Source organism: Rhincodon typus, chromosome 12 (genome assembly GCF_021869965.1).
Source record: "Rhincodon typus isolate 14 chromosome 12, sRhiTyp1.1, whole genome shotgun sequence".
NCBI lineage: Eukaryota > Metazoa > Chordata > Chondrichthyes > Orectolobiformes > Rhincodontidae > Rhincodon > Rhincodon typus.
Window position 1 is genome coordinate 38,085,046 of NC_063343.1, and position 27,063 is coordinate 38,112,108.

Sequence of the window (27,063 nt, forward strand, 5' to 3'; positions counted from 1 at the left end):
ATAGTCGGACATAAAACAACAGGGAACTCCAGACTAGCGTATATAGAAAGACCACACATACGGACCAGATGCTCAATTACACTGGCAACTACCCCAATGCCCACAAACAGAGCTGCTTCAGGATACTATTTAAATGAGCCATAACACATTGCAGCAACCTGGACTCACGAATCAATGTACCTTGTATCAAGACATTTCAGAGATGAGCACAAGACAACCAAGACCCGTAGGTATCAGAGTAGCCCACAAACCAACAACCACCCTATGACAGCTACTGACGAACATAAAGGATCCCATACTCAAAACCGGCAAAACCAGCGTAATATACAAAATACCATGCAAGACTGTGAGAAACACCAACTACCCTTCCTGGACATAATAGTAGAACACAAAAACAACAGGGAACTCCAGACTAGCGTATATAGAAAGACCACACATACGGACCAGATACTCCAGTGAGAAACACTACATAGGCCAAATCAGAAGAAAACTGACAAAAAGGATACACGAACACCAGCTAGCCGCCAAGAGACATGACCAATTCTCACTTGTCTCACTACACACGGACAAAGAGGGACACGAATTCGACTGGGACAACACATCGATAATCACACAAGTCAAACAGAGACACGCCAGGGAATTCCTCGAGGCCTGGTATTCCAACCAGAACTTCATCAACAAACACATTGACTTAAACCCTATATACAAACCGCTGAGAAACAGAACCGGAGGTAATACCAACCACCCAAGGCATATAAATAACAAGCAGGACAGAACACTGATGCTTCACCAGAGGCGCACTGACGATGTTACCTAGTAGGGTGACAAAACATTTGCAACCAAACACACTGGCTCGGCGAGCATGTCTATAACCTCAGCAAGTAGGTTTGCTGGAGACACACTCAGAAAGTTGGATTGAAGATTAAAGAAGTCCACCAACACCTGTACCCTGCGCCTGGCTCACTGCATTGACAGGTTGGCAAATGCTATGGAAACAGAGGTCTAATTTCCTCAGTGCCTGCCAAATATACAACAAACCTTTATGTCACCACAGTAGCCATTAGTGTTCATCACCTATGACAAGGTGGCAGGGGATGAGGGACCTCACTCCAGGTGCCCCTCCCTCACAAGGAAACAGTGTGGTGTCAATAGTCACCCAGCCAGGAGGGGAACCACATGCAGACCCCTGGACATCTCCATTCAGGATACTCCAGTGTTAACCAGACCCTCAACATTGCTAGCAATTTCTAACCCTGCTGTAATTCAAGTGTAGAAGGATGAATCTATATCAGGATGTTTGCAGCATGTCTGAGTCCTTTAACTACAAATGCTATTGGGAATGCTTGCCCCAAGCTCCCAATCCAACAAGCTGCATTACTGGGAATGCTCCCTCCACCGCAGCTGTGGAGCCCAGGACTGCACCTATTTGTGATTGGAGGGAAAGGTAAAATAAAGGGCACATAGGTGGCGTGGCTGAAAATTGATTGTAAATAAATCATCACAGTTGTAAATATATGTTCACTTTTAATCACCAGTTGCGTGAGCAACTGCCATTCTAGCCGAAGCTACAAGAATGAAGGCAGATAGCCATCATTAGCACCACACAATGTTCTATCCTTTTCTTAGCGCTCATACTAGTACAAACCTTTATCATGATTGAATGAGATAGCTTCAGATAATGAAAAATGTATAACCTTAACATTTATAAAACAGGAAAAGCATTAAAGGGTCAGAGCATTAAACTGCATTTGCAGTTGCAGTTACACAGGAGGTCCTGGCCTTTGCAACGTCAAAATATTTACAGTCAGTGAGAGATGACTTTGCACAGCTCAGTTCAGTTGAATGAGTTCATAATGAAGTCTTGCCTGTGTTGCTTTGGCTGACACTGCAGTGCCGTTATTCTGAAGAACATTCTCATTTCCCTACTCTGCATAATGCTGCAGCTTAAACAGGTCCTCATCCAACATAAAGCTTTGTTATGTTCCTCAGTTGTCCACAGCAAACAAGCCAATGAAGAAACAGCGTCTTTTACTACTGTCAGAATATCAGATATTTCATGCATGGGGTCCTGATATGAGGAGTCATCTGAGGACCCTTATTGGCCCAAGTGGAAAAAAGCATTGCATTGCAGATACACTGTTTGTCACAACATGGCATTCTGCCTGTCAACTCCCCACAGAGTATAGGCTACTGCCCGTCTTTCATCTCTGCAGCATTCCATGAAAGATGAGTAACTATGGCTCTCCTGCATCTTCAACACATCATAAGGGCACCTATGGCTGTAAACTCCACATGCTAGTCTTGGGCTTCCAGACACATGTGTTTATCATCCACTTGTGCCACAACCCTTAGTTCAGCAGCCACAGCAATGACAACAACTTTTGTTCTTGGATTCACTGGGGACAGTTCCAATAACAATGTTTGAAAACTATAAGGAACAAAACAGCTCCTCTGTAAAGTAGGACAGGTTGTGTCAGGTCAACCCTCCCTCTCAACCCCACCTCCTTGACCTGACACAACCTGTCCATCTTCTCTCCCACCTATCCAGTCCTCCCACCTCACTGACCAATCCCCACCTGCACTCACCTGTCATCATCCCACCTACCTTCCCCCTCCCCCATTTTTGAAGATGGGTCCTGACCCGAAACGTCAACTTTCCTACTCTTCTGATGCTGCCTGGCCTGTTGTGTTCATCTAGCTCCACGCTGTGTTATCTCTGACTCCAACATCGGCAGTTCTTACTACCTCCTCTGTAAAGTGATCATCCAATAATTGCAACAAACACAAACGTTGAAACAACTTCCTCAAAACATTGGGACATGGAGGCCTCCAACAAGGGATGAATCTACAATGAGATATTGTTGACCCAAGTCCGACATATGCTGCTTAAACCTTTTAGTGCACATACAGTGGGAGTGCATGTGGCAAAAATAATGACAACCTCTTCCCACTGCTCCCAACCCTCACAAGTACCCAAGAAAGGCAGTGTTGCATATTGATAATGACGTGGACGTTTTACAGTCCAGGATGTGAAGTGAGTAGCTCCCGCACTTTGTGCAGGCTATGAACCCTTGGAACGTGATTGCAACTTTTGGAACTAAGGTGAATTTTTACAGCTCAGCTGACACTGCTTGTGCATCACAGCCAGTAGTGGCAGCAATTTGAAATGTGGAATAAGCTGGTCAAGATTGCTTGTGGTCAGGAGTTTTAGTCTATACTGCAGGTCAATGCATGGGGTCACATATTACAGATGTCTTGAACACGTGTGAGTGTCTGCTTAATGCTATTGCCCTTTGAAAAGCGTTACATTGTGTATGTGTAGAGCCTGCTCCATCATAGGAAAAAAGAGTTGTGGCAGCCACTTTTACACACTTGTACGGTCTCCTCATTGAAGCCAGGGCATTTGTGATGGTCAATGATCGCTCCTCCCAGAAGTACTTATTTTTCTCCCATGCTGTGTTGCCTCCAACCTTTGGTTGAATTGCCTCCCCAGTTCACAATTATTTCCCCTCTGCAGTACAGCAGGCTGCTTCCAATTCCCACGATTGACTTGCCCAGCATCCCCATCAAACCAGTGCCCCAACAACCTCCCCTTGCCTTTACACACCCCTTGGACTGACAATAGCCCTGACTGATGAATGACCACACCTCTGATTAACGTCTAGCTCCTTGATTGACTTACTGCCAATCCTCTTACTGGTTGCATTGGACCTGCATGGTTGACTATGGCCCTCTCCCTTGACTGTAATGATACGGATCTTCTGACTCCGATCAGCCCAAGCACTTGACTGGCTGTGTCCAATCCCCTAAATTGATTCACATGATGCCCATGATTAAGCCTAATTGTGCCAGTACTCCTTGACTGAAAGCAGTTTCCCCCTGACTGAGGACTACTTGTCCTGGAGTTTGCGACATGGCCATTTGGTTGACGTCCGTTCAGTATAAATAAACAAATAAGCTGCAGGCACATGTTGCAATTGTGACATGACATACCATTGTGCCATACAGCAACATGACAGGCAGCAATGTGCAAAGAGGCAAGGTAGAAATGCTATGACTATTCAAGTACGTGTAAAATAAGTGAATGTTAAGACAGCAAACTGATTTCACTGAAATGCAGCCTGCTGCAATTTGTGATGTTCGCCTGTCCCTGTGTGTAAAGTGTCCCAACAGGAACATTACAATACAAGATGTCAATATGCCCCGAAGATTTAAAGTGGACAACTGTACTTTAAGTGAGTCAGAGATGTGCCATGATATGGTGAGGTTGGTTCAGGGCTGAAACCAGCCCTCATGGATGAAGGATGTAGGCAGTTTCTATCCATGTCCCGAGGTTTTCAGGACTGCTGGCCAACATAGACACCGAGAGGAGCTAGCAGCAACCTGTAATCCCCATGTATCATGTCAGAAATTGTCACCATCAGGCTTCTTAGTGCTGTGTGAGAAATTGCGTATAAGTGAGGCAAGAATGGGCAATAAAGAGATGTAAATACATGCAAATAGGCTGTTTGGCACTAAATGACGAGATTCTCATCTCACTGTTAAAACCTTAAGTGGTAATTTGGATTTCTGTTGACATTAAAAATCTCATTTTTCTGATCTCACCATTTTTAACAACTGACTCACCACTGCCCGCGTCATTCAGGCGCTGGGAAAATTTCGCTCATAGTCTTGATATGCTAATTAATTACCAATAAAGATTTGCCTGAAGTATTTGACTGAAATAAATGCTGTTTCTCTCCACAAATACTACCTAAGCTACTCAGCACTTTGGTTTTTAATTCAAATTTCCAGCTTCTTTAGTATTTTGCTTTAATACAGGATTTTCTGGATCTATCCTTCATATTGAGTTTGGTATTAACTTCATGTTTATCCATCTTTTACTTTTAATGAAGTTAATTGAGAACATTAACTACTTTTCCAGTAGATTTGTTTCATAGGTCAATTGTTCTGTTTTGTTTTTATCCTTGAACTTCACTGAGCCTTCACTTTGATGATTTAAATAGTCTTCCTGTATTTTGTAGAATCTTATTATCTGTTTAAAAAACCTGGAACATATCAATCATACTTTATTCGTTAAGTAATTAAACAAAGGATGTTGCAAATTGCATTGCTGTGGTGTTGGCAGGTGTAAGCATTGTTTGCTAAAACTTCATTATCTGCTACTAACACCTGAACTAGTAAATCAGTTTTAACTAGTATTTTCTGTTCTTACATTATTTTGTACTGTTTACTTTTGAATTTCACCTCGTTCATTGCACTATTCCGAAAAACTGTTTCCTTCTATTCAAAGTAGGATCTGACACCAGAGGAGATAATCAGATATATAATGGTATCACCATAAGGAGGTGGGAAGATGGTGGTGTCTTGGTAAAGTTACTGAGCTAGTAATTCAGAGATCCCAGTAATGTTCCAGGGACATAAGTTCAAATCCCATTATGGTGGAGGGTGGAATTTAAATTCAGTTGAAAAAAGAGGAAAAAAAGCCTGCTATTGAAAGTCAGTGACAGTGGGCATGGACCTACCATCAATTGTCATTGAAAAAGTCACTATGTGGATAGTCATTTATGTCCAAAGCAGCTGTACATCAAATGAAACTAAATTCTGAAACTGTTCAGAAAAAAATTGTGTTATAAATTGTCAGATTGGCTTGGGCAATGGTAAAGCCTTAAATCAGGTGGTTGTATGTTTAGGATATAAACCAGGCTGAACATTAAATGCAGCACTGAGAAAGCATTGCATTGTTGGATGTACTTGACTTCAAATCCATAGTTGAAATTGCGGCAATGTGTGTTCATCCAGTGATTTGATTACTTTTTAAGGGTCCCATGGCACTATTTAAAAAAGAGCAAAGATCTTTTGGTGTCATAGGCAATTGTCTTCTCTCATTCAAATAACAAGAATGTACACATTAGTTGCTTATTTATGGAACCTTTCTCCATAGAAATTGACTGCCGCATTTGCCTACTTTATATAGGGGCTGACTTTCAATGTGATTATTAATTGATTGTGGCATGTCCTGCAGATGTGATAACTGTTATAAAAATGCATTGTTATAACATAGAAACATAGAGGATAGGAGCAGGAGGAGGCCATTTGGCCCTTCAAGCCTGCTCCACCATTCTTCATGATTATGGCTGATCATCCAACTCAATAGCCTAATCCTGCTTTCTCTCCATGACCTTTGATCCCATTCACCCCAAGTGCTATATCTAGTCACCTCTTGAATATATTCAATATTTTGGCATCAACTACTTCCAGTGGTAATGAATTCCACAGGCTCACCACTATTTGGGTGAAGAAACGTCTCCTCATCTCCGTCTTAAAGCATCTACCCCGAATCCTCATACTATGACTCCTGGTTCTGGACAGACCCACCAGCAGAAACATCCTCCCTGCATCTACCCTGTCCAGTCCTATTAGAATTTTACAAGTATCTGAGATCCCCTCATTCGTCTGAACTCAAGTGAAAATAATCCCAACCTAGTCAATCTCTCCTCACACGTCAGACCCACCATCCCCAGAATCAGCCTGGTAAACCTTCGCTGCACTCCCTTGAGAGCAAGAGCATCCTTCTTCAGGAAAGGAGACTAAAACTGTACATGATACTCTAGGTGCGGTCTCACCAAGGCCCTGTATAACCACAACAATGCATCCCTGCTCCTGTTTTCTTGGTTATTTCTTTAGCAGACAACGTTTTTATTGATTAGTTTCATGAAACAACCTGCATTTATATGGTACCTTTAATGTAGTAAAATATCTCAGCGTGCTTTGTAACACTGAAATTGCAATAGCTACTATCAAGAAAAGTGTCTTGCTTTTGTGCTGTACTGAGGAAAACATAAATTCATATCTGGAATAGACTTTTTAGATTTAGTCATATATGGCATATAGGAAGATGGTTGTGGTCATTGGAGGTCAGTCATCTCAGCTCCAGGACATCTCAGCAGGTGTTCCTCAGGGTTGTGTTCTAGGCCCAACCATCTTCAGCTGCTTCATCAATGACCTTCCCTCCATCAGATGATCAGAAATGAGGATGATCGCCGATGATTGCATAATGTTCAGCACCATCCACAACTCCTCAGATGCTGAAGCAGTCCATGTTCAAATGGCACAAGATCTGGACAATATCCAGGCTTGGGCTGACAAATGGCAAGTAACATTCGTGCCACAAAATACCAGGCTATGACCATCTCCAATAAGAGACAATCTAATCACTGCCCCTTGACATTTAATGATGTTACCATCATTGATTCCCGCACTATCAACATCCAGGAGGTTACCTTGACCAGAAACTCAACTGGACCTGCCACATAAATACAGTGGTTACAAGAACAAGTCAGAGGCTAGGAATACTGTGGCAACCAAATCACTTCCTGACTCCCCAAAGCTTGTCCACCATCTACAAGGCACAATTCAGCTGTGTGATGGAATACTCCCCACTTGCCTGGATGGCTGTAGCTCACACAACATTCAAGAAGCTTGACACCATCCAGAACAAAGCAGCCCACTTGATTGGCACCACATCCAAAAGCATCCATTCACTCCACCACTGACCCTCAGTAGCAGCAGTGTGCACTAGCTACAAAATGCACTGCAGGAATTGACCAAAGATCCTGAGACAAACACACTACCACTTCTGTCTAGAAGAACAAGGCAAGCAGATACATGGGAACACCACCATCTGCAAGTTCCCTTCCAAGCCACTCACCATGTGGCTTGGAAATATATCATCGTTCCTTCACCGTCGCTGGGTCAAAATCCTAAAATTCCCTCCCTAAGGGCATTGTGGTCTACTTACAGCAAGTGGACTGCAGCAGTTTAAGAAGGCAGCTGGCCACCAGCTTCTCGAGGTCAACTGCAGGATTATAGGGAAAGGGTAGGGATATAGGTCTGGGTGGGCTGCTGTTTGGAGGGGCGGCGTGGACTTGTTGGGCTGAATGGCCTGTTTCTATGCTATATGGATTGTATGATTCTTTGAGCTAGGAATGGGCAATAAATGCTGGCCAGCCAGTAGTGCCCACATCCCACGAGTGAATTAAAAAATATTAACCTGATAAATTTTAAAAATATCAATTGCTGCGATACACATATACAAGAAATAACTTATAACTGTAGTGCAGTGCATATTTTGTTTTTACAATTATGCTGTTATTTGAACATATAACTTTCCCTATTAAGTAATTGCAATACTATTTAATCATCCTTCAACAGTGCAATCATTGAGCATACAAACAAAGTTATATTTTTGGAAGATGATGACGTTGCTGCAGTGGCTAATGGTTGCCTTTCCATTCACCGTATTGAAAGATCAGTGAGTGATTTAACATCAAGAGCCATACACACACTGCAAATGGATTTGCATCAAATAATGAAAGGTGAGAGGAGTTTAAAAGTCAATATGCAACCCAGTTAAAACCAATCAGCAGACATCTGTAGATGTGTTACAGTATATATGAACGTAGCTGACCTCTGTTTTCCCTGCTGACAAGTCAGATAGCCTCTCTGCTCCTATGATGCTGCTTGGCCTGCTGTGTTCATCCAGCCCTGCACCTTGTTGTCTTGGACTCTCCAGCATCTGCAATTCCTACTATCTCAGAATAAATTCATGTTTGCCTACATCAGTCAATGAAATCTGCCAGTATTTTATGTGGATCACTAATGTACTTAATAAGAATTCCATGGATTTCTTTTCATGTTGTAATGCTGACTTGTTTGCCTACATCAGTCAATGAAATCTGCCGGTATTTTATGTGGATCACTAATGTACTTAATAAGAATTCCATGGATTTCTTTTCATGTTGTAATGCTGAAATATGCATATTACACATATCACTAAGATAGTAATAATGCTTTCCTTAGGAGTAGTCTTTAAGACATCAGATTCCACCATTAACTATTTAGACCATAAATTTATTTCACTGAATAAGGTAATAGAAACCCATTTCAAGTAAAATCAAAAACAGAAATTGCTGGAATTCCTCAGAACTTCGTGCATCGTGGACATTGTTAACTTTTCATTATGTTGTAGGCATCAGAATATCTAAAGTTCTGGAGAAGGGTCATTAGACCTGAAACATTAACTCTGATTTCTCTTCACTTGCTGAGTTTTCCCAGCAATTTCTGTTTTTGTTTCTGATTTCCAGCATCTGCAGTTCTTTGCAATTTTTGGCAAGTAAAATCAACATGAATTTGTAGCATTTTTGAGAACCATATCTTACCTCTCCCTACCTATGTCCCTTTGTCTCCCTATTTCTTTTGTACTTTTAGTATTCTCATACCAATTTTTCAATTTTTTTTACTATTCTAATCTGGTAGCTTTTTCCCTCTAATGTTTTTCTGAGCTTAAATTTTCATCTGTACTTTTTGTGTCTTTAGAATGCATCCATAAATTTGCATCATACACATTGTTAACTTTTCATTATGTTGTAGGTATCAAAGGAGGGTATTGGGTTCTGACAACAGGTCAGGAAGTTAAATTGTTAACTCTGTTTCTTTCTCCACAAAAGCTTCCAGATCGACTGATTTTGTGCAGCATTTTCTGTCTTTTTTAATTACAAAAGGAAGGAATTTATTCATCCAGCGTGGCTTGTTGGGTGGCACGGTGGCTCAGTGGTTAACACTGCTGCCTCACAACACCAGGGACCTGGGTTCAATTCCAGCCTTGGGCAACTATCTGTGTGGAGTTTGCACATTCTCCCTGTGTCTGTGTGGGTTTCCTCCAGGTGCTCCAGTTTCCTCCCACAGTCCAAAGATGTGCAGGGATGTTTAGTTAGGTGTGTTACACATGGGAAATGCAGGGTTAGGGGAATGGGTCTTGGTGGGATGCTCTTCAGAGGGGTGGTGTTGGGCTGAATGGCCTGTTTCCAAACTGTAGGGATTCTATGAAATCTATGGCTTAATAAATGATTAAGTAAAATGCTGGTGAATTTGGAATTGTTGAGTAATTTTCTAGGTGCAGATTCCAATTAGGATATTGCTGAAGGAGCGTATAAATCTTTATTTTCCCTACAACTTTTATGTACACTCGTGTTCAGCTACATTTAAATTATTTCCTTAAATTTCTCAGTCCTATTTGTTTGATCTTTATATCCTCTGCTAGATTGAGGATGACCTGCAGCTCTTTGTAAATAATAAATTATTATATTATCATTTATGAGCTGTAAATTGAACAGTTGATTTGAATGTTTTAAACATTTATTAATGTGTCAATTTTCAAGTGTATTAGCGTATCAGTACATTCAATTTTTTTTGATGCAGGTAACTTCAGTACATTCATGCAGAAAGAGATTTTTGAGCAACCAGAATCTGTTGTTAATACTTTGCGAGGAAGAGTAAACTTTGAAACAAGCACAGGTATTGTATTCTTGAACCAAAAGCCACTTTCATGATTATTGGTCAACTTGTCAACTGATGTTGAATGCACAATTTCTAACAAATGAAGATCTGTTGTGTTTCATGATCATTCTTTTTTTAACAGTTAAACTGGGTGGATTGAAAGACCACCTCAAAGACATAAAAAGGTGCAGGCGCTTGCTTTTGATTGGCTGTGGAACTAGTTACCATTCTGCAGTTGCAGTAAGTTTGAATATTCAACATGATGCTTTGCACTTTTTCAAAATCTTAAGCTGCAGCTGCCTTTCAGCACACTATCTTTCAGAACACTGTTTTAGATTTATTCTATTAGCTCATAAAATTTAGTTCATTTTTCAATTCTTCTCTCCCACCTCCAATAAAAATCTTTCACTTGACATCACTTAACCAAATATTTAACACTCTAAGGCAACTTTAATTGCCCATTTCTAGCAATAAACAACTTATCATCTACAAGAATTGATCAGAGTTAACATTTTGGGCCCAGTGACCCTTCCTCTTAACTGAGTTAATCAGTTCTGAGGAAGGGTCACTGGACCCAAAATGTTAACTTTGATTTCTCTTCACAGATGCTGCCAGACCTGTGAGCTTTTCCAGCAATTTCTGTTTTTGTTTCTGATTTATAGCATCTGCAGTTTTTTCAGTTTTTATTTTGCACAGAATTGATGATCAAATAATTTAGGTTTCCCTTTGGGCATCCAAAGCCTATATGCAAGATGTAAATAAGTGGACAACATGCCCTCTTAAAACATATAGGAATACCTCTTGGATATGCAAAACTTACGCTTGTTATAGAACTCCATCTGGAACTTTGAAATGAAAATTAGAATAATCTCATGAGCTCCATTAATTCCATAATTATTTCTTTGTTTTTCTGCTTTATTCCTAAGATTTTGGACCCAGGTACCTGATACTTAAGATGGCATGAAGGACTGTAATGCTGAACCTTTTATTTCCTTATTTTTCTAATTTATTCCTAAGATCCTGTACCTTGGTGCCTTTGTATCTAAGATGGCACCGTAAGTGGCGACTTTGTAAACTGTGCTCATGTGAGTACGTGTGACAATAAAACCTAATTCTAATTCTAATTTTAAACAGGGCTCCTTAAAGACTGGTTGAAGTGCTCAGAACTGTTTGGAGTGTTATTTTTCAGGAGTATTTTATCAAAGAAGCCAGAATCTCAAAAAAAATGTTTCACTGACTGTGCAGAAGTTCTGAGGTCTGCTTTTCAGTACAGCGATGATTCAATTGGAAAGACTGCTCATTCATTGTATTTGATCCTTTCCAGAATTTAAAAGCTTATCCTAATTATGTACTAATCCTTACTACATGTCTTCCTTATTCACACTTTTGATGTTAGGAACAGCAGCATTAAAAAGATTGTGGGGTGGGGAGACCGATGCACAAATATTTGTTTGAGATTAATTGAAGGAAATTGTTAAAACATCTGCTTAAGAAGGACTTATTTAATGTAAATGTCTTTTGCCAAATTGGTAGTTCCAAAAGTTCATGCTAGTCAAATTGAGCTGGAAAGAAATCTGGCAGCTAACTTTCACGCTGAGGGGATTCCTGCCACTACAGCACCTTGTAATGCCAGCAGAAGTAAGCAATGTCCTGTGCTTTTCCAGGGACTGCTGCAATGTTGTCACAATTTCCACCACATTCCACAAGTACAGGTTGGGAGGGGCAGAATACCTAGAAATTGCTTTTAAAATATCATCTATTGCTGTACCTGCATTTCCTGTTTGGAGTTGTGGAAGGAGAACCAAATTTATTTGTTCATGGGATGTGGGGCTTGCTGGTTAGACAAGCTTTTATTACACATCCTTAATTGCCTTTGAAAAGGAGGTGGTGAGCTATCTCTTGAACCACTGCAGGCTATGTGATATAATCAAATCTGCAGAGCTGTCAAGAATGGAGTTCTAGGGTATTGACCCCATGATGGTGAAGAAACAGTACTATAGTTCCGAGTCACCATGGCTTAAACAATAGGTGGTTTTGGTCTCCTGCATATGCTACTCTTGTACTTCTAAGTGATAAAGGTCACTGGTTTGGATGGGGCTGTTGAAGGAGCCTGGGTGAGTTGCTGCAGTGCACCTTGAAGATGGTACACACTACTGCCTTTGTGGATGACGCAGCAAAAGAATGTTGAAAGTGTTAAATGGAATCAAATCAAACAGTTTCCTTTGTCCTGAATAGTGTCAAGCCTTTTTAATGTTGTTGAAGCTATATTTATCCAGAATTATTCTATCACACTCCTGATTTGTGTCCTGCAAAAAGTAAACAGGCTGTAGGGAAACAGGAGGTGAGATATGTGCCACAGAATTTTCAGCCTCTGACCTGTTGCAGCTATTGTATTTATATGGCTGCTCCATTCAGTTTCTGGTAAATGATACTCTCCCAGGATGTGGGGATTCAGCAACGGTAAAGCCTTTGAATCTGAAGGGGCAATGGTTAGTTCTTCTTGTTAGAATTGATTATTGCCTGACACTTGTGTGGTGCAAAAGTCACTTTCCACTTATTAGACTAAGACTGGCTATTGTCCAGGTCTTGCTACATACAGACGTGGATTGTGTTATAATTTGAATCACAGCTAATGTGCAATCATCAGCGAACTTCATTATCCCTATCCCCTCTTCTGATGGAGGAAAGGTCATTGATGAAGCAACTGATGGTTGGTCCAAGGACATTATGTTGAGGAACGCCTGCAGCAATGTTCAAGGACTAGGTTGATTGACTTCCATTAAACCATCTTTCTTTGTGTTCGGGCAGACTCCAATCACTGAAGAGGCTTCCCCTGATTCTCATTGGCAGTAGTTTTGCTGGGATACTTTGATGCCATACTGTGTAAAATCTTGCTGAGATGTATAGTGCTGTCACCCTCACCTCGTTTCTGGAGTTTAGCTCTACTATCCATGTTTAAACCAAGGCTGTAACGAAGTGAGGAGCTGAGTGGCCCTGGTAGAACCCAAACTGAGCATCAGAGAGCAGATGTCCTGCTGATAACTCTGTTAACAACCCCTTTCATCACATTCCTGATAAACAAGAGTGGATCGCAATGTTTGTAACACCTACTTGCTGCCTCTTAGTCAACTATGTAGTCAATGAGATCCATTCACGCGCATCCATAGTTGTCTCTACTATCCACATAAGAAAGCCTGTGATCTGTATGTCATATTTATTTCCCCAAAAACATTTTCATGATTTGGCTAGGCTCTAAAAATACCATACAAGTCCATTTACAAGCTGACCTTGTTGCATTTCTGATTAGAGATCCATAGGGCCAATTGTCAAGCTTTGGCAGGTTTAAGGAAAATTTGTTATTTCATTCATGTCTTATGATTATTAGCCATGAAAACCCACAGAGAGGCATTAGGCCAAAGCTCCATCTGACTAATACATGGATGTAAAAGATCTCACAACATTATCCAATTTTAAAAAATTGAGGCCTCCTAATATTCTAGCCAAAATTCAACCTGCAACAAAATGGCCTGTTTCTGTACTTCAGTTCTGTGCATTCCATGTTGTATGTGGAGTTTATTTCTCATCCTTGAAAATCCACGAATGATTCTAGAGTACTTAAAAATAAAACTGACTTAAAATATGCACAGGTACAGATGTGGTTGTGAATAGTTATAGTTTAGTTCACAAATCCAAAAGTTCTCTAAGCCACATGAATTGCAGCAACTCAAAGGTTCATAGGCAGCCCTGCATAAGTCAGGCCAATTAAGTTTATGCAACAGCTGCACACTTAAAAACCGAAAGAATTGTGGATGCTGAAAATCACGAACAAAAACAGAAGTTGCTGGAAAAGCTCAGCCAGTCTGGCAGCATCTGTGAAGAAAAATCGGAGTTAACAGGCCCAGTGACTCTTACTCAGAACAGTTCTGAGGAAGGGTCACTGGACCCAAAATATTAACTCTGATTTTTCTTCACAGATGCTGCCAGACCTGCTGAGCTTTTCCAGCAACTTCTATTTTTGCTCCACTTAAAAACCTTGTCTACTACAAAATAAAATTAGGGGGTAACTTGCATGTAGCCAATGTAGACTCATACATTCTGTTTGATTATTATACGCAATATTCTTGTTCAATTTAGACACGTCAAGTATTGGAAGAACTGACTGAAATGCCAGTGATGGTTGAACTTGCCAGTGATTTCTTGGACAGAAGTACTCCAGTTTTCAGAGATGATGTCTGCTTTTTTATTAGCCAGTCAGGTGTGCATTCAAACACATTTTGGGAAGTCTATGTCTGGTGTCTTGTTATATCTTTGATAATTTTTACAACTGCATGCAATTTTGAGGACTATATTCTTTCTGCTGTTCTGAAAAAATAACTCGAAAACTAATTATTGAACAGCAGAAGATAAATTAATGACATTCCTGCAATTCAAGTGATTTGAATTGAACAAAACTGATTATTTAAATAATACAATTTGACATCCATTTCTAATTAACAGGTGAGACTGCAGATACTCTCATGGCTCTACAATACTGTAAGGGTCATGGTGCTTTGACTATTGGCATCACCAATATGGTTGGAAGCTCTATTTCCCGAGAAACTGATTGTGGAATCCATCTTAATGCTGGACCTGAAATTGGAGTGGCGAGCACAAAGGTTAATGAGTTCTTTCTTTAAAAATATACAATATAACCCTGTGTTAATTGTTTGAATACTTCAGCAATTTGTGGTTGTTTAAACAATCCATTATTGTCTACTTTTAGTTTTGCATTGCCTACAGAAGTGTGGTAAAATCAGTTTTACCAAGGAAGTTGTTTTTTAAAACCCATCTGAATTTCCTTAACTACTGCTCCAAACTTTAAATTACATAAATTTTTTTGTGCCAGGTGCTGTATTTTCCAAAAACAGAGTTATAAGCATAGATTCTTAAAAATTGAGCGAACTTTGAACAGTGGTCAGATTTAACAATTGATATCTACTACTGTATCTTGATGAACACTGCTTTCAGGTGTACAGGTGTAAATTGCTTGGCCATGCGGAACTTAAACATAGCTAATAGGGGACAAGAAGTTGAAAATTTTCATCCTGCACTGTTCAGAACTTGCAGAGAAGAAACAGACCAGGGAATAGTAGTCTTATCGCAACTATACAAGGTACGCATGTGATTACATCTGGTATACTGTGAGCAGTTTTGATCCCCTTATTTAAGAAAAGATATAATTTCATTGGAGGCAAGGTTTGCTTGGATGGTCTGATGGGATTGTCTTGTGAGCAAAGATTAGATGGGTTGAGATTGTACTGATTCCAACTGAAAAGAATGAGAGGAGATTTCATTGAAATGTATAGGATTCTTAAAGGCCCTGACAGGGTAAAAGCTGAGAGGATATTTCCCCTCACGGGAGAAACTAGGACCAGCAGGGTTGGCTCAAAATAAAGGGGTGCCAATTTAAGACTGAGATGAGGAGGAATTTCTTCTCTCAGAGAGTTGTGAGTCTTTGGAACTCCTAGCTACAGAGAGCTGTAGGGGTACAGTCCCTGTGCTTATTGAAAGGTTGAGATAGATTCCTGATCATTAAGGGGATCAAGGCTTATGAAAAAAAGCAGGAAAATGGACATGAGGAGTGTCAGATCAGCCATGATCTTATTGAATAACGGAGCAGGCTCAAGGGGTTGAATGGCTTACTCCTGTAACTTTAAAGTATTTAAAGCTATAAATGTGCAGTACTGCTCTTAGGTACACTGGAAATCTCTGATCTTGGGTCCACTGGAATACTCACTGTTATAGAATCATAGAGTCATAAAGCATGGAAACAGACTGTTTTGTCCAACTAGTCATACTGACCAAGTTTCCCAAAACTAAACTAGTCCCACTTGCCTGCATTTGGCCCATATCCCTGTAAGCCTTTCCTATTTGTGTACCAACTGAAATATCTTTTAAATGTTGTAACGGAACCTGCATCGAACACTTCCTCTGGCAGTTTATTCCACATACAAACCACCCTCTGTGTGAAAGAGTTGCCCCTCAGGTCCCATTTAAATCTTTCTCTTCTCACCTTAAAAATATGCCCACTAGTTTTGAACTCTTCCACCTTAGGAAAAAGACCTTTGCTCTTCATGTTATCTATGCCCCTCATGATTTTATAAACCTCTTAAGGTCACCCCTCAAACTCCAATGCTCCAGTGAAAAAGTCCCAGCCTATCCAGGCTCTCCCTATAATTAAAACCCTCCAGTTCCATACCATCCTGGTAAATCTTTTATGAACTCTCTCCAATGTAGTAATATCCTTCCTATAGCAGGTTGACCAGAATTGTACACAGTACTCCAAAAATGGCCTCATCAACATCTGTAAACCTCAACATGACGTCCCAACTCAGTGGTCTGAGCAATGAATGTAACCATGCTAAAACCTTCTTAACCACTCTGTCTCCCTGTCGAGCAACTTTCAAAGAAATATGTACCTGAACTCTTAGGTCTCTCTGTGCAACACTACTACCCAGGACCCTATCATTAACCATATAAATCCTGCTCTTGTTTGTTTTACCAAAATGCAATACCTCGCATTTATCCAAATTAAAGTTCATCTGCCACTCCTCAGCCCACTAGCCCAGTCATCAAGATCCCTTTATAATCTTAGATAACCTTCTTCACTGTTGGCTGTACAATCAATTTTGGTGTCATCCACAAACTTACTAACCATACCTCCTAAATTCTCATCCAAATCATTTGTATAAATGACAAACAATAGTGGACTCAGCACTGATCCCTGCACAACACCGCTGGTAACAGGCCTCCAGTCTAAAAAAACAACCATCCACCACCACCTATGTCTCCTACCCTCAAGCCAATTTTCACAGAATCCCTACAGTATGGAAGCAGGCCATTTGGCCCATTGAATCCACACTAATCCTCCAAAGAACATCCCACCCAGACCCAACCCCTACCCTACCCTAGACACTATGGGCAATTTAGCATGGCCAATTCACCTATCCTGCACGTCTTCGGATTGTGGGAGGATACTGGAGCACCCAGAAAAAACTAACACTGACACAGGGAGAATGCGCAATCTCCACACAGACAGCTGAGGCTGGAATCAAACCCAGGTCCCTGGCACTATGAGGCAGCAGTGCTAACCACTGAGCCACGATGCCGCCCTAACTTTGTATCCAATTGGCAAGCTCTCCCCGAATCCCATGTGATCTAACTTTAGACTAATTAGTCTTGTACTAAAGTCCTTGTAGACAACTGCTCTGCCCTCGTCAATCTTTTTTGTTTATGTCCTCAAAAAACTCAATCAAGTTTGTGAGACATGATTTTTCATGCACAAAGCCATGCTGACTATCTGTAATCAGTCCTTGCCTCTCCAAATGCATGTAAATCCTATCTTTCAGATTCCCCTCCTTCAACTTACCCACTACTGATGTCAGACTCACCAGTATATAGTTCCTAGGCTTTTCCTTACAGCCTTTCTTAAATAAAGACACAACAATAGCCATCCTCCAGTCCTCTGGAACTCCTGCTACCATGTTGTTTGCATTGCAATATCAACTACTTTCAGTTTGTGGTTGGTATAATTTGCTGCCACCAAGTGAATCTAAACAAAAAGAGGCTCTTAAACAAGATGCAGTTTGTTTTATGATAGCAATCAGTTATAAATTACATTAATAAGATGAACATTGCTATTAAGACTATGAGGAGACCAAGGGTATAGGTCAGCACTTTACAAGATCCTGAGCTGTTACCCAAGTCTTTTTCAGATTGGATTAAACTTAAAGCAGTCTCCAACATTAACCCTTTCAGAAGTTTGAGAAGAGCATGAGATAGTGCAAGAATGATGATGTGGAGACGTGGTACTGAGGTACTGAGGACAGCAGCATAAAACTGTGCAAGAAAACTCAGTAGAGAAATCCTTTACAAAACTGCCCAAAACTGATACAACTAAATTTAGGGAGAATTCAGCTCAGTGTTTTTTTGTCTGAAATAAAGCATTTCAAAGAAAGAAGGAAACACAGATTAAAAAAAAACTAGCCATTCTGTAAATCCTAGAAACTAACTGACCTTCGCTTTTTCCACTCCAAAAGTTTCTGTTAATGATATTCTCATATTTTCAAACCTGTAATGAGGATTAACATAATAAGAGCCACTAATGGAAAAACAAAACTATTGAGTAAACAATTGAAGCCCGCATAGGTCTGGCATTGGTTGTTTTGTACAAAAGTCTGTATTTTACTAGTTATACACATAGGATTCTAAAAATATGCTGCTGAATAAAGTAATACATTTGTTTATTTAAAATGAGTAATCTGTAAAATTTTAATAATGAGTAGAACACTTCCAATGGGAAGCATTTGTGATTTTTAAAACTCATAATTCCAAATGGTTATCTAAACCTGTTTTATCATATCTTCTTTATAGGCTTACACTAGCCAGTTTATTTCTTTGATTATGTTTGGTCTCATGATGTCTCAGGATCGTATATCTATGAAGCAAAGGAGAAAGGAGATCATCGCTGGTCTTCAAACTCTGCCAAGTAATTTTCATTATATATCTAATTAAGCATTGAGAATTTAATTATGGAACCATGAATTAATTTCTTGGTTAGGAATATTTAAAATGAAGTAAAATACTTTTATTGGTTCTAAATATCTATATTTATGGACTATGTGAAAAAAACTGGAAGATATTGAACAGTTCTGAAGTTATAGATCAACAGTTGAATGTTGCCTCCAAGCTACTTGCTGTTTCAGAAACTTAAGTCATTTTGAAAAAAGCAGCCAAGAAAAGCTTTTAGGGAGATAAGATATGGAGATATGGAGATTACCGCCATTAACTGCTGAAATGCCTGGTTTAAAGAAACTATGGGGCCTCGTACTAATGGCTGCTCAGCAACCTTTCTGATCTTGGTTTTTATTCTAAAAGAATAGAATCTGAGGGGAAAAAAATCCTCTAAAGCATGCATGTAAAGGCGAATCTCTCTCTCTCTGGAAATTATCTCTTCGATGAAGTATTTGGGAGCTAGATAAAGTTTATGCGTTTCAGTATATTGACTACTTAGTAAATCCCAGAAAATCTGAACTGTGGCTGCTTTCCAAAGACATGGAACCAGCTCAGTTTCAATCCACTTGAGCCAAAGCTTACCTGAAAGATTTTCCGACAGCAATGTGATTTTGTCAACAAGAAACCCAACAGACTGTGAGAATTTTATCAAATTCTCTCTTTTGTTTTCAGACCCTAGGCCGAGAAAGGATTTTTTTTGCCCCTTTATCATATCATCTCTGCAGAGTTGTGTTGTACCCATGAGGATGGCCTCAACTGGGATCTTTGGTTCATGTCGCACTACAGGTGACGCCACCACACTACATACTCTCTCACACACACATACATACATACACAAACACTTTCACACAAACATACTCTCCCACATACACACACACACACACACACACACACACACACACACACATACACACACACTCTCTCTCCCTCAGACACACACACTGTCTCTTTCCACCTCAGTCAGACATACACACATACTCTTTCACTCTCTCTCTCTCTCTCTTCCACACACACACATACACACTGTGTCTCTTTCACGCATACACACACTGTCTGTCTGTCTCTGTCTCTCTCTTTCTCTCTCTCCCCCCCTTAAACACTCACACTCTCTGTCTCTCTCATGCATAGATACACTCACTCTCTCTCACATACACACACACACTTACTATCTCTCTCTCCCCCCCAACACAAACACACACAATCTCTCTCTCTCCCACACACACACTCTCTCTCTGTCTCTCACACACACACTCTCTGTCTCTGTCTCTCTCTTCCCCTCAGACACTCACACACACATAGTCTGTCTCTCTCACGCACACATTCTCTCTCTCTCCCTCACACACACTTTCTCTCTCTCTCTTACCCCCCCCACACACACACACTCTCATGCACACTCGCTCTGTCTCTCCCACACACACACTCATGGACTTACTCTCCATCGCCCCACCCCCACACTCACACTCACACTCTCTCTCCATCTCCTCGACACCCCTCCCCCCATACACACATATAAATCTTGAATTTGTATTTGCAGATATTTCTATTTTGTTCAAGAAACAGACAATTTGTAGACAGTCAGTCAGTGTGGCGTTTTATAACTTCCTACTTTAGAAATAAAACCCGTCTGACTCCAAACTAAAACACAAACAGATTCTAAACAAGGCCTCACAGCTAACATGCATTGTCTGACCTAAAATGTACCTCTTCTTCACACTGATAAAACCTTTAGTTCTCTCAGGGCAGTGACTTGGGAAGAAATTCAGGGATTTACATATACATATTAATCAATTAAAACCTTCTAATTGGTTAAAATTGGGCAGCACAGTGGCACAGTGGTTAGCACTGCTGCCTCACAGCGCCAGGGACCTGGGTTCAATTCCAGCCTCAGGCAACTGTCTGTGTGGAGTTTGCATGTTCTCCCCGTGTCTGCGTGGGTTTCCTCCGGGTGCTCTGGTTTCCTCCCACAGTCCAAAGATGTGCAGGTTAGGTGGATTGGCCATGCTAAATTGCCTGTAGATTGGGTGGGTAAGAGGGGAATGGATCTGGGTGGGATGCTCTGAGGTTCGATGTGGACTTGTTGGGCTGAAGGGCCTGTTTCCGCACTGTAGGGATTCTATGAAAGATTTAACGGCATCTTAGGTTTGTTTAATACATCCTTGTCAGTGGTGTGATCCTTTTGATGTTTTACTTATAAATTCTGTGTTCTGTATGCTTCCTACTCCCTTCACCTGATGAAGCAGCTACGCTCTGAAAGCTTGTGTTTTCAAATAAGTCTGTTGGACTATAACCTGGCGTTGTGTGACTTCTGACCTTGAATAGTTTTGGTCCCTACATGGACCCTTGCAGAACTTCACTTAACTATTTTTGCCACTTGTTTTAATAAATGTATTTTGTTTTATAATAAACAGAGATTATTTTTAAGTTCATAAACAATACTCTGTGAAAGTCTCTTCTAATCTGAATAACAGTAACCAAAGGGAAACATTTGGCCATTTTGGTGACTGAATCTCAACATTTATACTGATGGTGTAACTTATGGAGTAGTGGGCCTTCATTACCAGTGCATTCCTTCCTTCATAGTCATAACACATTTGAAAATAAGAAACTGTACATATGAAAATTGTTCATCTCTCTATTCACTAGATTTAATTTCTTAAGAACTGTTACCTATTTCGAAATGATAAATATTAATACCCCAATTTAAAAGCCATAGTTGGAAAGAAAATGGTTAAGTGATTAGAGAAGGAGTAGAGATTTTCTTTCTTTCTTCATACTGCATTCCTGCTCACTGTCGACCTCTAATTTCAAGAACAGTGTGATAGCTCCATCAATATTCAAGAGATAGGTATTAATAATGTCACTGACTGTAATATAGCTTTAATCCTGGAATTCAAGAATTTCACGCAGTGTTAAATGTGCTGGGGAATACTGGCAAATCGTATATATAGAAACACAAGGCATCCAAATAGGTTCTTTGTTTTTCTTAGAATTTCTGGTTCCTTGCAGCCAGGTATTAGAGCAGAGTACAGAGTATCTCTGTAAGCTCAACTAGGAAGTTTTGGACTTTCTTTCCAGCTCTCATCCCACTATCCCACTAACCCCAAAAGCAGTGAGTTAGCACTGCTGCCTCACAGTGCCCGGGACCTGGGTTCAATTCCATCTTCAAGCAACTGTCTATGTGGAATTTATACATTCTCTCTGTGTCTGTGTGGGTTTCCACCAGGTGTTCTGGTTTCCTCCTACAGTCCAAAGATGTGCAGGTTAGATGGATTAACCATAGGAAATGCAGGTTTACAGGAAAAGGATAGGAGAATGGGTCCAGGTGAGATGTATAGTGATTGTAACAAGGTCAGCCAGGTATACCTCATAGAATATGAATTCCCTGATTGGGGCTGTTATTCTGGTCCAATCAGGGAGCCCTGGTTGACAGATTATAAACAGAAGTGTCAGACATCCTGACACTCTGAGAGCTGGATCAGTGTCAAGGACCCTCCACATATAAATAAAGGGTGACTCATTGGTGGGATACTGTCCTCTGTGGAGTTATTTCAGGATTCTCTTAGGAGGGTCGGTGTGGACTCAATGGGCCAAATACTTTTTCCACACTGTAGGGATTATATGAGCTATAGTGTCTAAATGGAGATACAGATACAAAACGATGCTGATTGATTTGTGGAATTGTGACCAGTTATCAGTGACAAGGTCCTTCTGCCTGCCAACAGCTACATGATTGACTCCCAGGTAGCTGAACTGCTCGAGACTGTGACTGAGATAAACAGAATCCATTCGACCTTTGGAAGGGAAGGAGTTGTTTTGGGGCGGTACAGTGGCTCAGTAGTTAGCACTACTGCCTCACAGTGCCAGAGACCCGGGTTCAAATCCAACCTCGGGTGCACATTCTCTTCATGGCTGCATGGGTTTCCTCCACAGTCCAAAGATGCGCAGGTTAAGTGGATTGGCAATGCTAAATTGCCCATAGTGTTCAGGGATATGTAGGTTAAGTGGATTAGCCAAGGGAAACGCAGGGTTACAAAGAGAGATTGGGGTGTGAGTCTGGGTGGGATACTCTTCAGAGAGTCAGTCTGGACTTGTTGGGCCAAATGGTCTGTTTCCACAGTTTAGGGATTCAATGATTCTTCTATGACTCTATAAAGATTGCGTCCCATTTTTTTCCAAAAGCCAACCCACTTGACTGGCACTCCATCTATCACTTTGAATATTCTTCCCTTCATTACCTATACCCAGAGGCAGCAGTGTGTATCATCCACAACATGCACTGGAGAAACTCACCATGGCTGTTTCAGCTCAGCATGAGTCAGCATTATGACAATGATCATGCAGCCTGGCCCAGTCCTTGAGCTGGGTACATGTCTCCGAGTGCACAGTGTCCTTGATGCAGCATTACAATAATAGTTGCTGTTGCAACTTGTGATAGCATTAAAGTGTGGAAGTGACTTGTAAGTGAATCAGAGGTATGTCACGACAGTTCTAAAGGCTGGTACACATCCGATGTCAACGTGTGTGACTGTGAGATGAGTGTGGCCGGTGCCCATGGTGCATAGCCAGTGACTGTGTACTGTGTCCTGAGATATTGGTACATGTTTCCCATACGGAGGCCATTCGGAGCAAGGGCCATGTTGAATCTTCCAGGTGCATGTTCTACTTTGCTTGTCGAGTTTTCCTGATGTCTACCTTGTTTGGCAAGATGGGATTCTGAATATTAATGAGGTGAGTTGTACTGTTAAGAACGTGTTAACAAGTGATAATAACTGTCAATTAGTATCTCGCCAATGTCTAGTGAGGATCTCACCACTCAACTTGTGAAAAGCGTAAAATATGGAGCAAGGTGCTCTCAATTTTCATGCAGTTCTGCCACCCATCTCACCATAGCCCACATCATCCAGAACCCTATAGGATTCAGTCCACTATATCTCCTAGTTTTCCATAGTCCACTCTGCTTATTACTTCCTCATAGAACTCCGACAAATTTGTCAAATATGATCTCCCTTTAATAAAACTATGTTGACTCTGCATTATAGTGTAATGACTTTCTAAATGCCCTGCTACTATTCCATTAACACTGTCATCAGGAAAATACTAGAATTCAAATGTTAGTTAAAGGCTAACTATACTTTAGTTTCCTGATTACTATCTCCCTCCTTTCTTGACATGTTACATCTGAGGTTTTCCATCCACTGGGACTTTTCAGAATCTAGTGAAATTTTGTAAGATTACAACCGATAGATCCACTATCCCTGTAGCTACTTCTTTAAAGACCGAAAGAGCTTCAGATGCTGTAAACTAGGAACAAAAACAGAAGTTGCTGGAAAGCCTCAGCAGGTCTGCCAGCATCTGTGAAGAGAAATCAGAATTAATGTTTTGGGTCCAGTGACCCTTCCCCAGAACTTGGTCACCGGACCTGAAATATTAACTCTGATTTATCTTCACAGACGCTACCAGACCTGCTGAGCTTTTCCAGCAACTTCAGTTTTGTACCTCTTTTAAGACCCTCGGATGCAGGCCATCAGGTCCAGGAAACTTATCAGCTTTTAGTTCTATTTGTTAGCTAGCACTTTTTCTTCTATGATAGGCATTGCTTTAAATTCTTTCTCTCTCTCTCTCTACCTGCCCCCCTCCTCCCCCCCAAACCAACGCCCCCACCTTTTCTCAGGTTTTCTCAAATTTTGGGATCCTTTTTGTCTTTCACTGTGAAGCATATACAGCAATTCTGGGAGTGAATTTAAATACTTTGGGCTCTTTCCACAACAGAAGAGACATGCAAATGGGCAATTTAAAAAACAAACAAAAATTTTGAAAGAATTATAAAGAGTAAAGAAGAATCCACAATTTAAAATTGACACATGTGAGGACAGGAATTTGGAGGAATTTCTTTAGATTGCTGAAGCATGGAATGCTTTGCCTCAGGGAGTACAAACATTTGAAACAATAAAGGTAACAGAATTATAGAGGGAGAGCAGAACATTGGGACCAGTTTTAAATTGGTCTGGGAATGATCTGGAACAGACGTGGGCCAAATGAAGTCCATTTCTGCATTATACTTAATATTTTCCATATTAAGTGTTTGCATGTTATCTTACCAGTTATAAATACTATTTAGAAGGCAAATGCCTGTGAACAACTACATATAAGTTCTCATCACAATTAACTTCGCAATTACCTTCATTTCTATTATTAATTCATCATTACTATTCTCAAATAATCTCTCTTAGACCTGATTAAAGAAGTGTTGGCCTTGGATAAAAACATTCAGCTCCTCGCCCATGAGTTGTTCCAACACAAATCACTCTTAGTCATGGGTCGTGGATATCATTATGCTACTTGCCTGGAGGGAGCTTTAGTAAGTAGACCCTTCACAAAAGCCGTTTTTCAATTCCATTCATGATTATTTGCAATGTTCTCCATACTATTCAAATGTATATCTTTTGGTTTTTATTCAAATGTATATCTTCTTTGTTATGCTCTTCCATTCCATTCTTTCAGAAAAACGTAATTCTCGTAGTGATGACTGTTTAGTCTATGAGTCCAATGTTGAATTATTTTAAGAGAATTAGTTATTGCTTTTGAAGAAATTTTATTTTTAACGCATTCATGGGATGTGGCCATTACTGCTAAGGCCAAAGTTTATTGTCCACCCCTTTTTGTCCTGGTGTGACTTTTATAGGCAATTTCAGAGGAAAGAGTCAACCACATTACCACTATTCTGGAGTCTTTTGTGGCCAGTCTGGATAAGGGCAGCAGATTTCCTTCCCCCAAGGACATAATTGAACCAAATGGACCTCTCAACCTTCTGATAGTTTTGTGGTCACTATTACTCATTCTAGCATTTTATTCCAAGTTTTTTAGGATGTTACTAAATTAAATAAATTCTTAATGGAATTAAATTCCTCAGCTTCTCTGATGGGATTTAAACTCTGATCTCCAGATCAATAGTCTAAGCCTCTGGATCATTAGTCCTGTAACACAAGCACCATGCTACAATATCTAAAGGATTTGTGATGGAAATAGATTATGATGATGGCACAGCTGATGTGGTCGACTCTTGGATAAAAGCAAAATGCTACAAATGCTGTAGATCTGAAACAAAAACAGAAACTGGGACAAAACTCAGTTTGTCTGTCAGCATGTGTGAAAAAAGAACAGAAGTAAAGATTCCAGTCCAATAAGACACCTCTTCGGAACTTAATGTTACTGGTTATCCTGATTGTAGGTGATGGGCATATTCCACTATTACTTTAAAAGATTCTCCTAAATGATGGCAGGCAAGAGTAAAGTAACATTTTTAAATTATTGGTTCTTGTATAATTTATTGCATTTGGTGCTCTTTCACCATTTACCGTGATGATATTCCTTTTTTACTCTTCTGTAACTTCTTTTAAGTTGCCATTTATTTTCTGTATGGCTTCCAGGACAGCTTTATTTCATTGGGTAGCTTAACATAGTTCTGTTTGACCTTTTGACTTTTTTACACTATATTATTCAGACACCAAGGACTCTACCTTGCTCACTTCTCCTCTTTCCCCCTTTACTCCCAGTTCTGCAAAATGATTTTTTAAAAATCTGCTTCCTAAGACTTTTACGGTGATATATATCCGCTAATCATTTTCACATCACAAAATATAACTATTCAGTGATTGTTGGAACCCTTTTTAATTGCTAAATTCTAAAATGCTGGTTTTGCTTCATTGGGTCAGGGTTACAGTGACTCCCTTTGTGAAATTGTTTTTACTTTCATTCTTTTTGTTTTGGTTATTATTGACCCACCTATTCGGTCATATATGTAGCAAACTAATATAAAGATGCCTTTCTTGCCATAAACTTGCTCGCGGTAACAACTGCTCGTGAATGGCAAGTTGTTACTTGTCCCTATCGTGGATCTGTTTATTTTCTCTGTTCCAATCTGTCAATGTTAGAAAATGCTTGACCAGAAGAGAGAAGTTAGTATTTGCACTAACCTTTATGAAAGAAAATGCTTCCTGATTTACCCTTAATTTTTAGAGGATTTTGATTTCAATTTTCCCACCATGGTGTAGTTTACACTCAGTCTATTCTGCACCTTGTTAGTTTTATATCTCGGGCATTTCATGTTCATAATCGTGCTTTTTGGTGGCTCGTTGGGGTTTGTTTTTATTCATCCTCTCTATACGGATACAA

The 27,063-nt window shown here is 40.2% G+C and overlaps 1 protein-coding gene across 1 annotated transcript in view; it reads left to right on the forward strand.

The window, feature by feature from the left end:
- The window catches only part of LOC109912051 (glutamine--fructose-6-phosphate aminotransferase [isomerizing] 2-like), a 55,306-nt gene that overhangs the window by 22,538 nt on the left and 5,705 nt on the right, over window positions 1-27,063 (forward strand). The window contains exons 10-16 of the mRNA XM_048603972.1: window positions 8,215-8,378; window positions 10,261-10,356; window positions 10,481-10,578; window positions 14,473-14,593; window positions 14,836-14,993; window positions 18,751-18,865; window positions 25,122-25,249. Of these exons, the coding sequence (XP_048459929.1) occupies window positions 8,215-8,378; window positions 10,261-10,356; window positions 10,481-10,578; window positions 14,473-14,593; window positions 14,836-14,993; window positions 18,751-18,865; window positions 25,122-25,249 (880 nt within the window). The remainder of the gene's footprint in view (window positions 1-8,214; window positions 8,379-10,260; window positions 10,357-10,480; window positions 10,579-14,472; window positions 14,594-14,835; window positions 14,994-18,750; window positions 18,866-25,121; window positions 25,250-27,063) is intronic.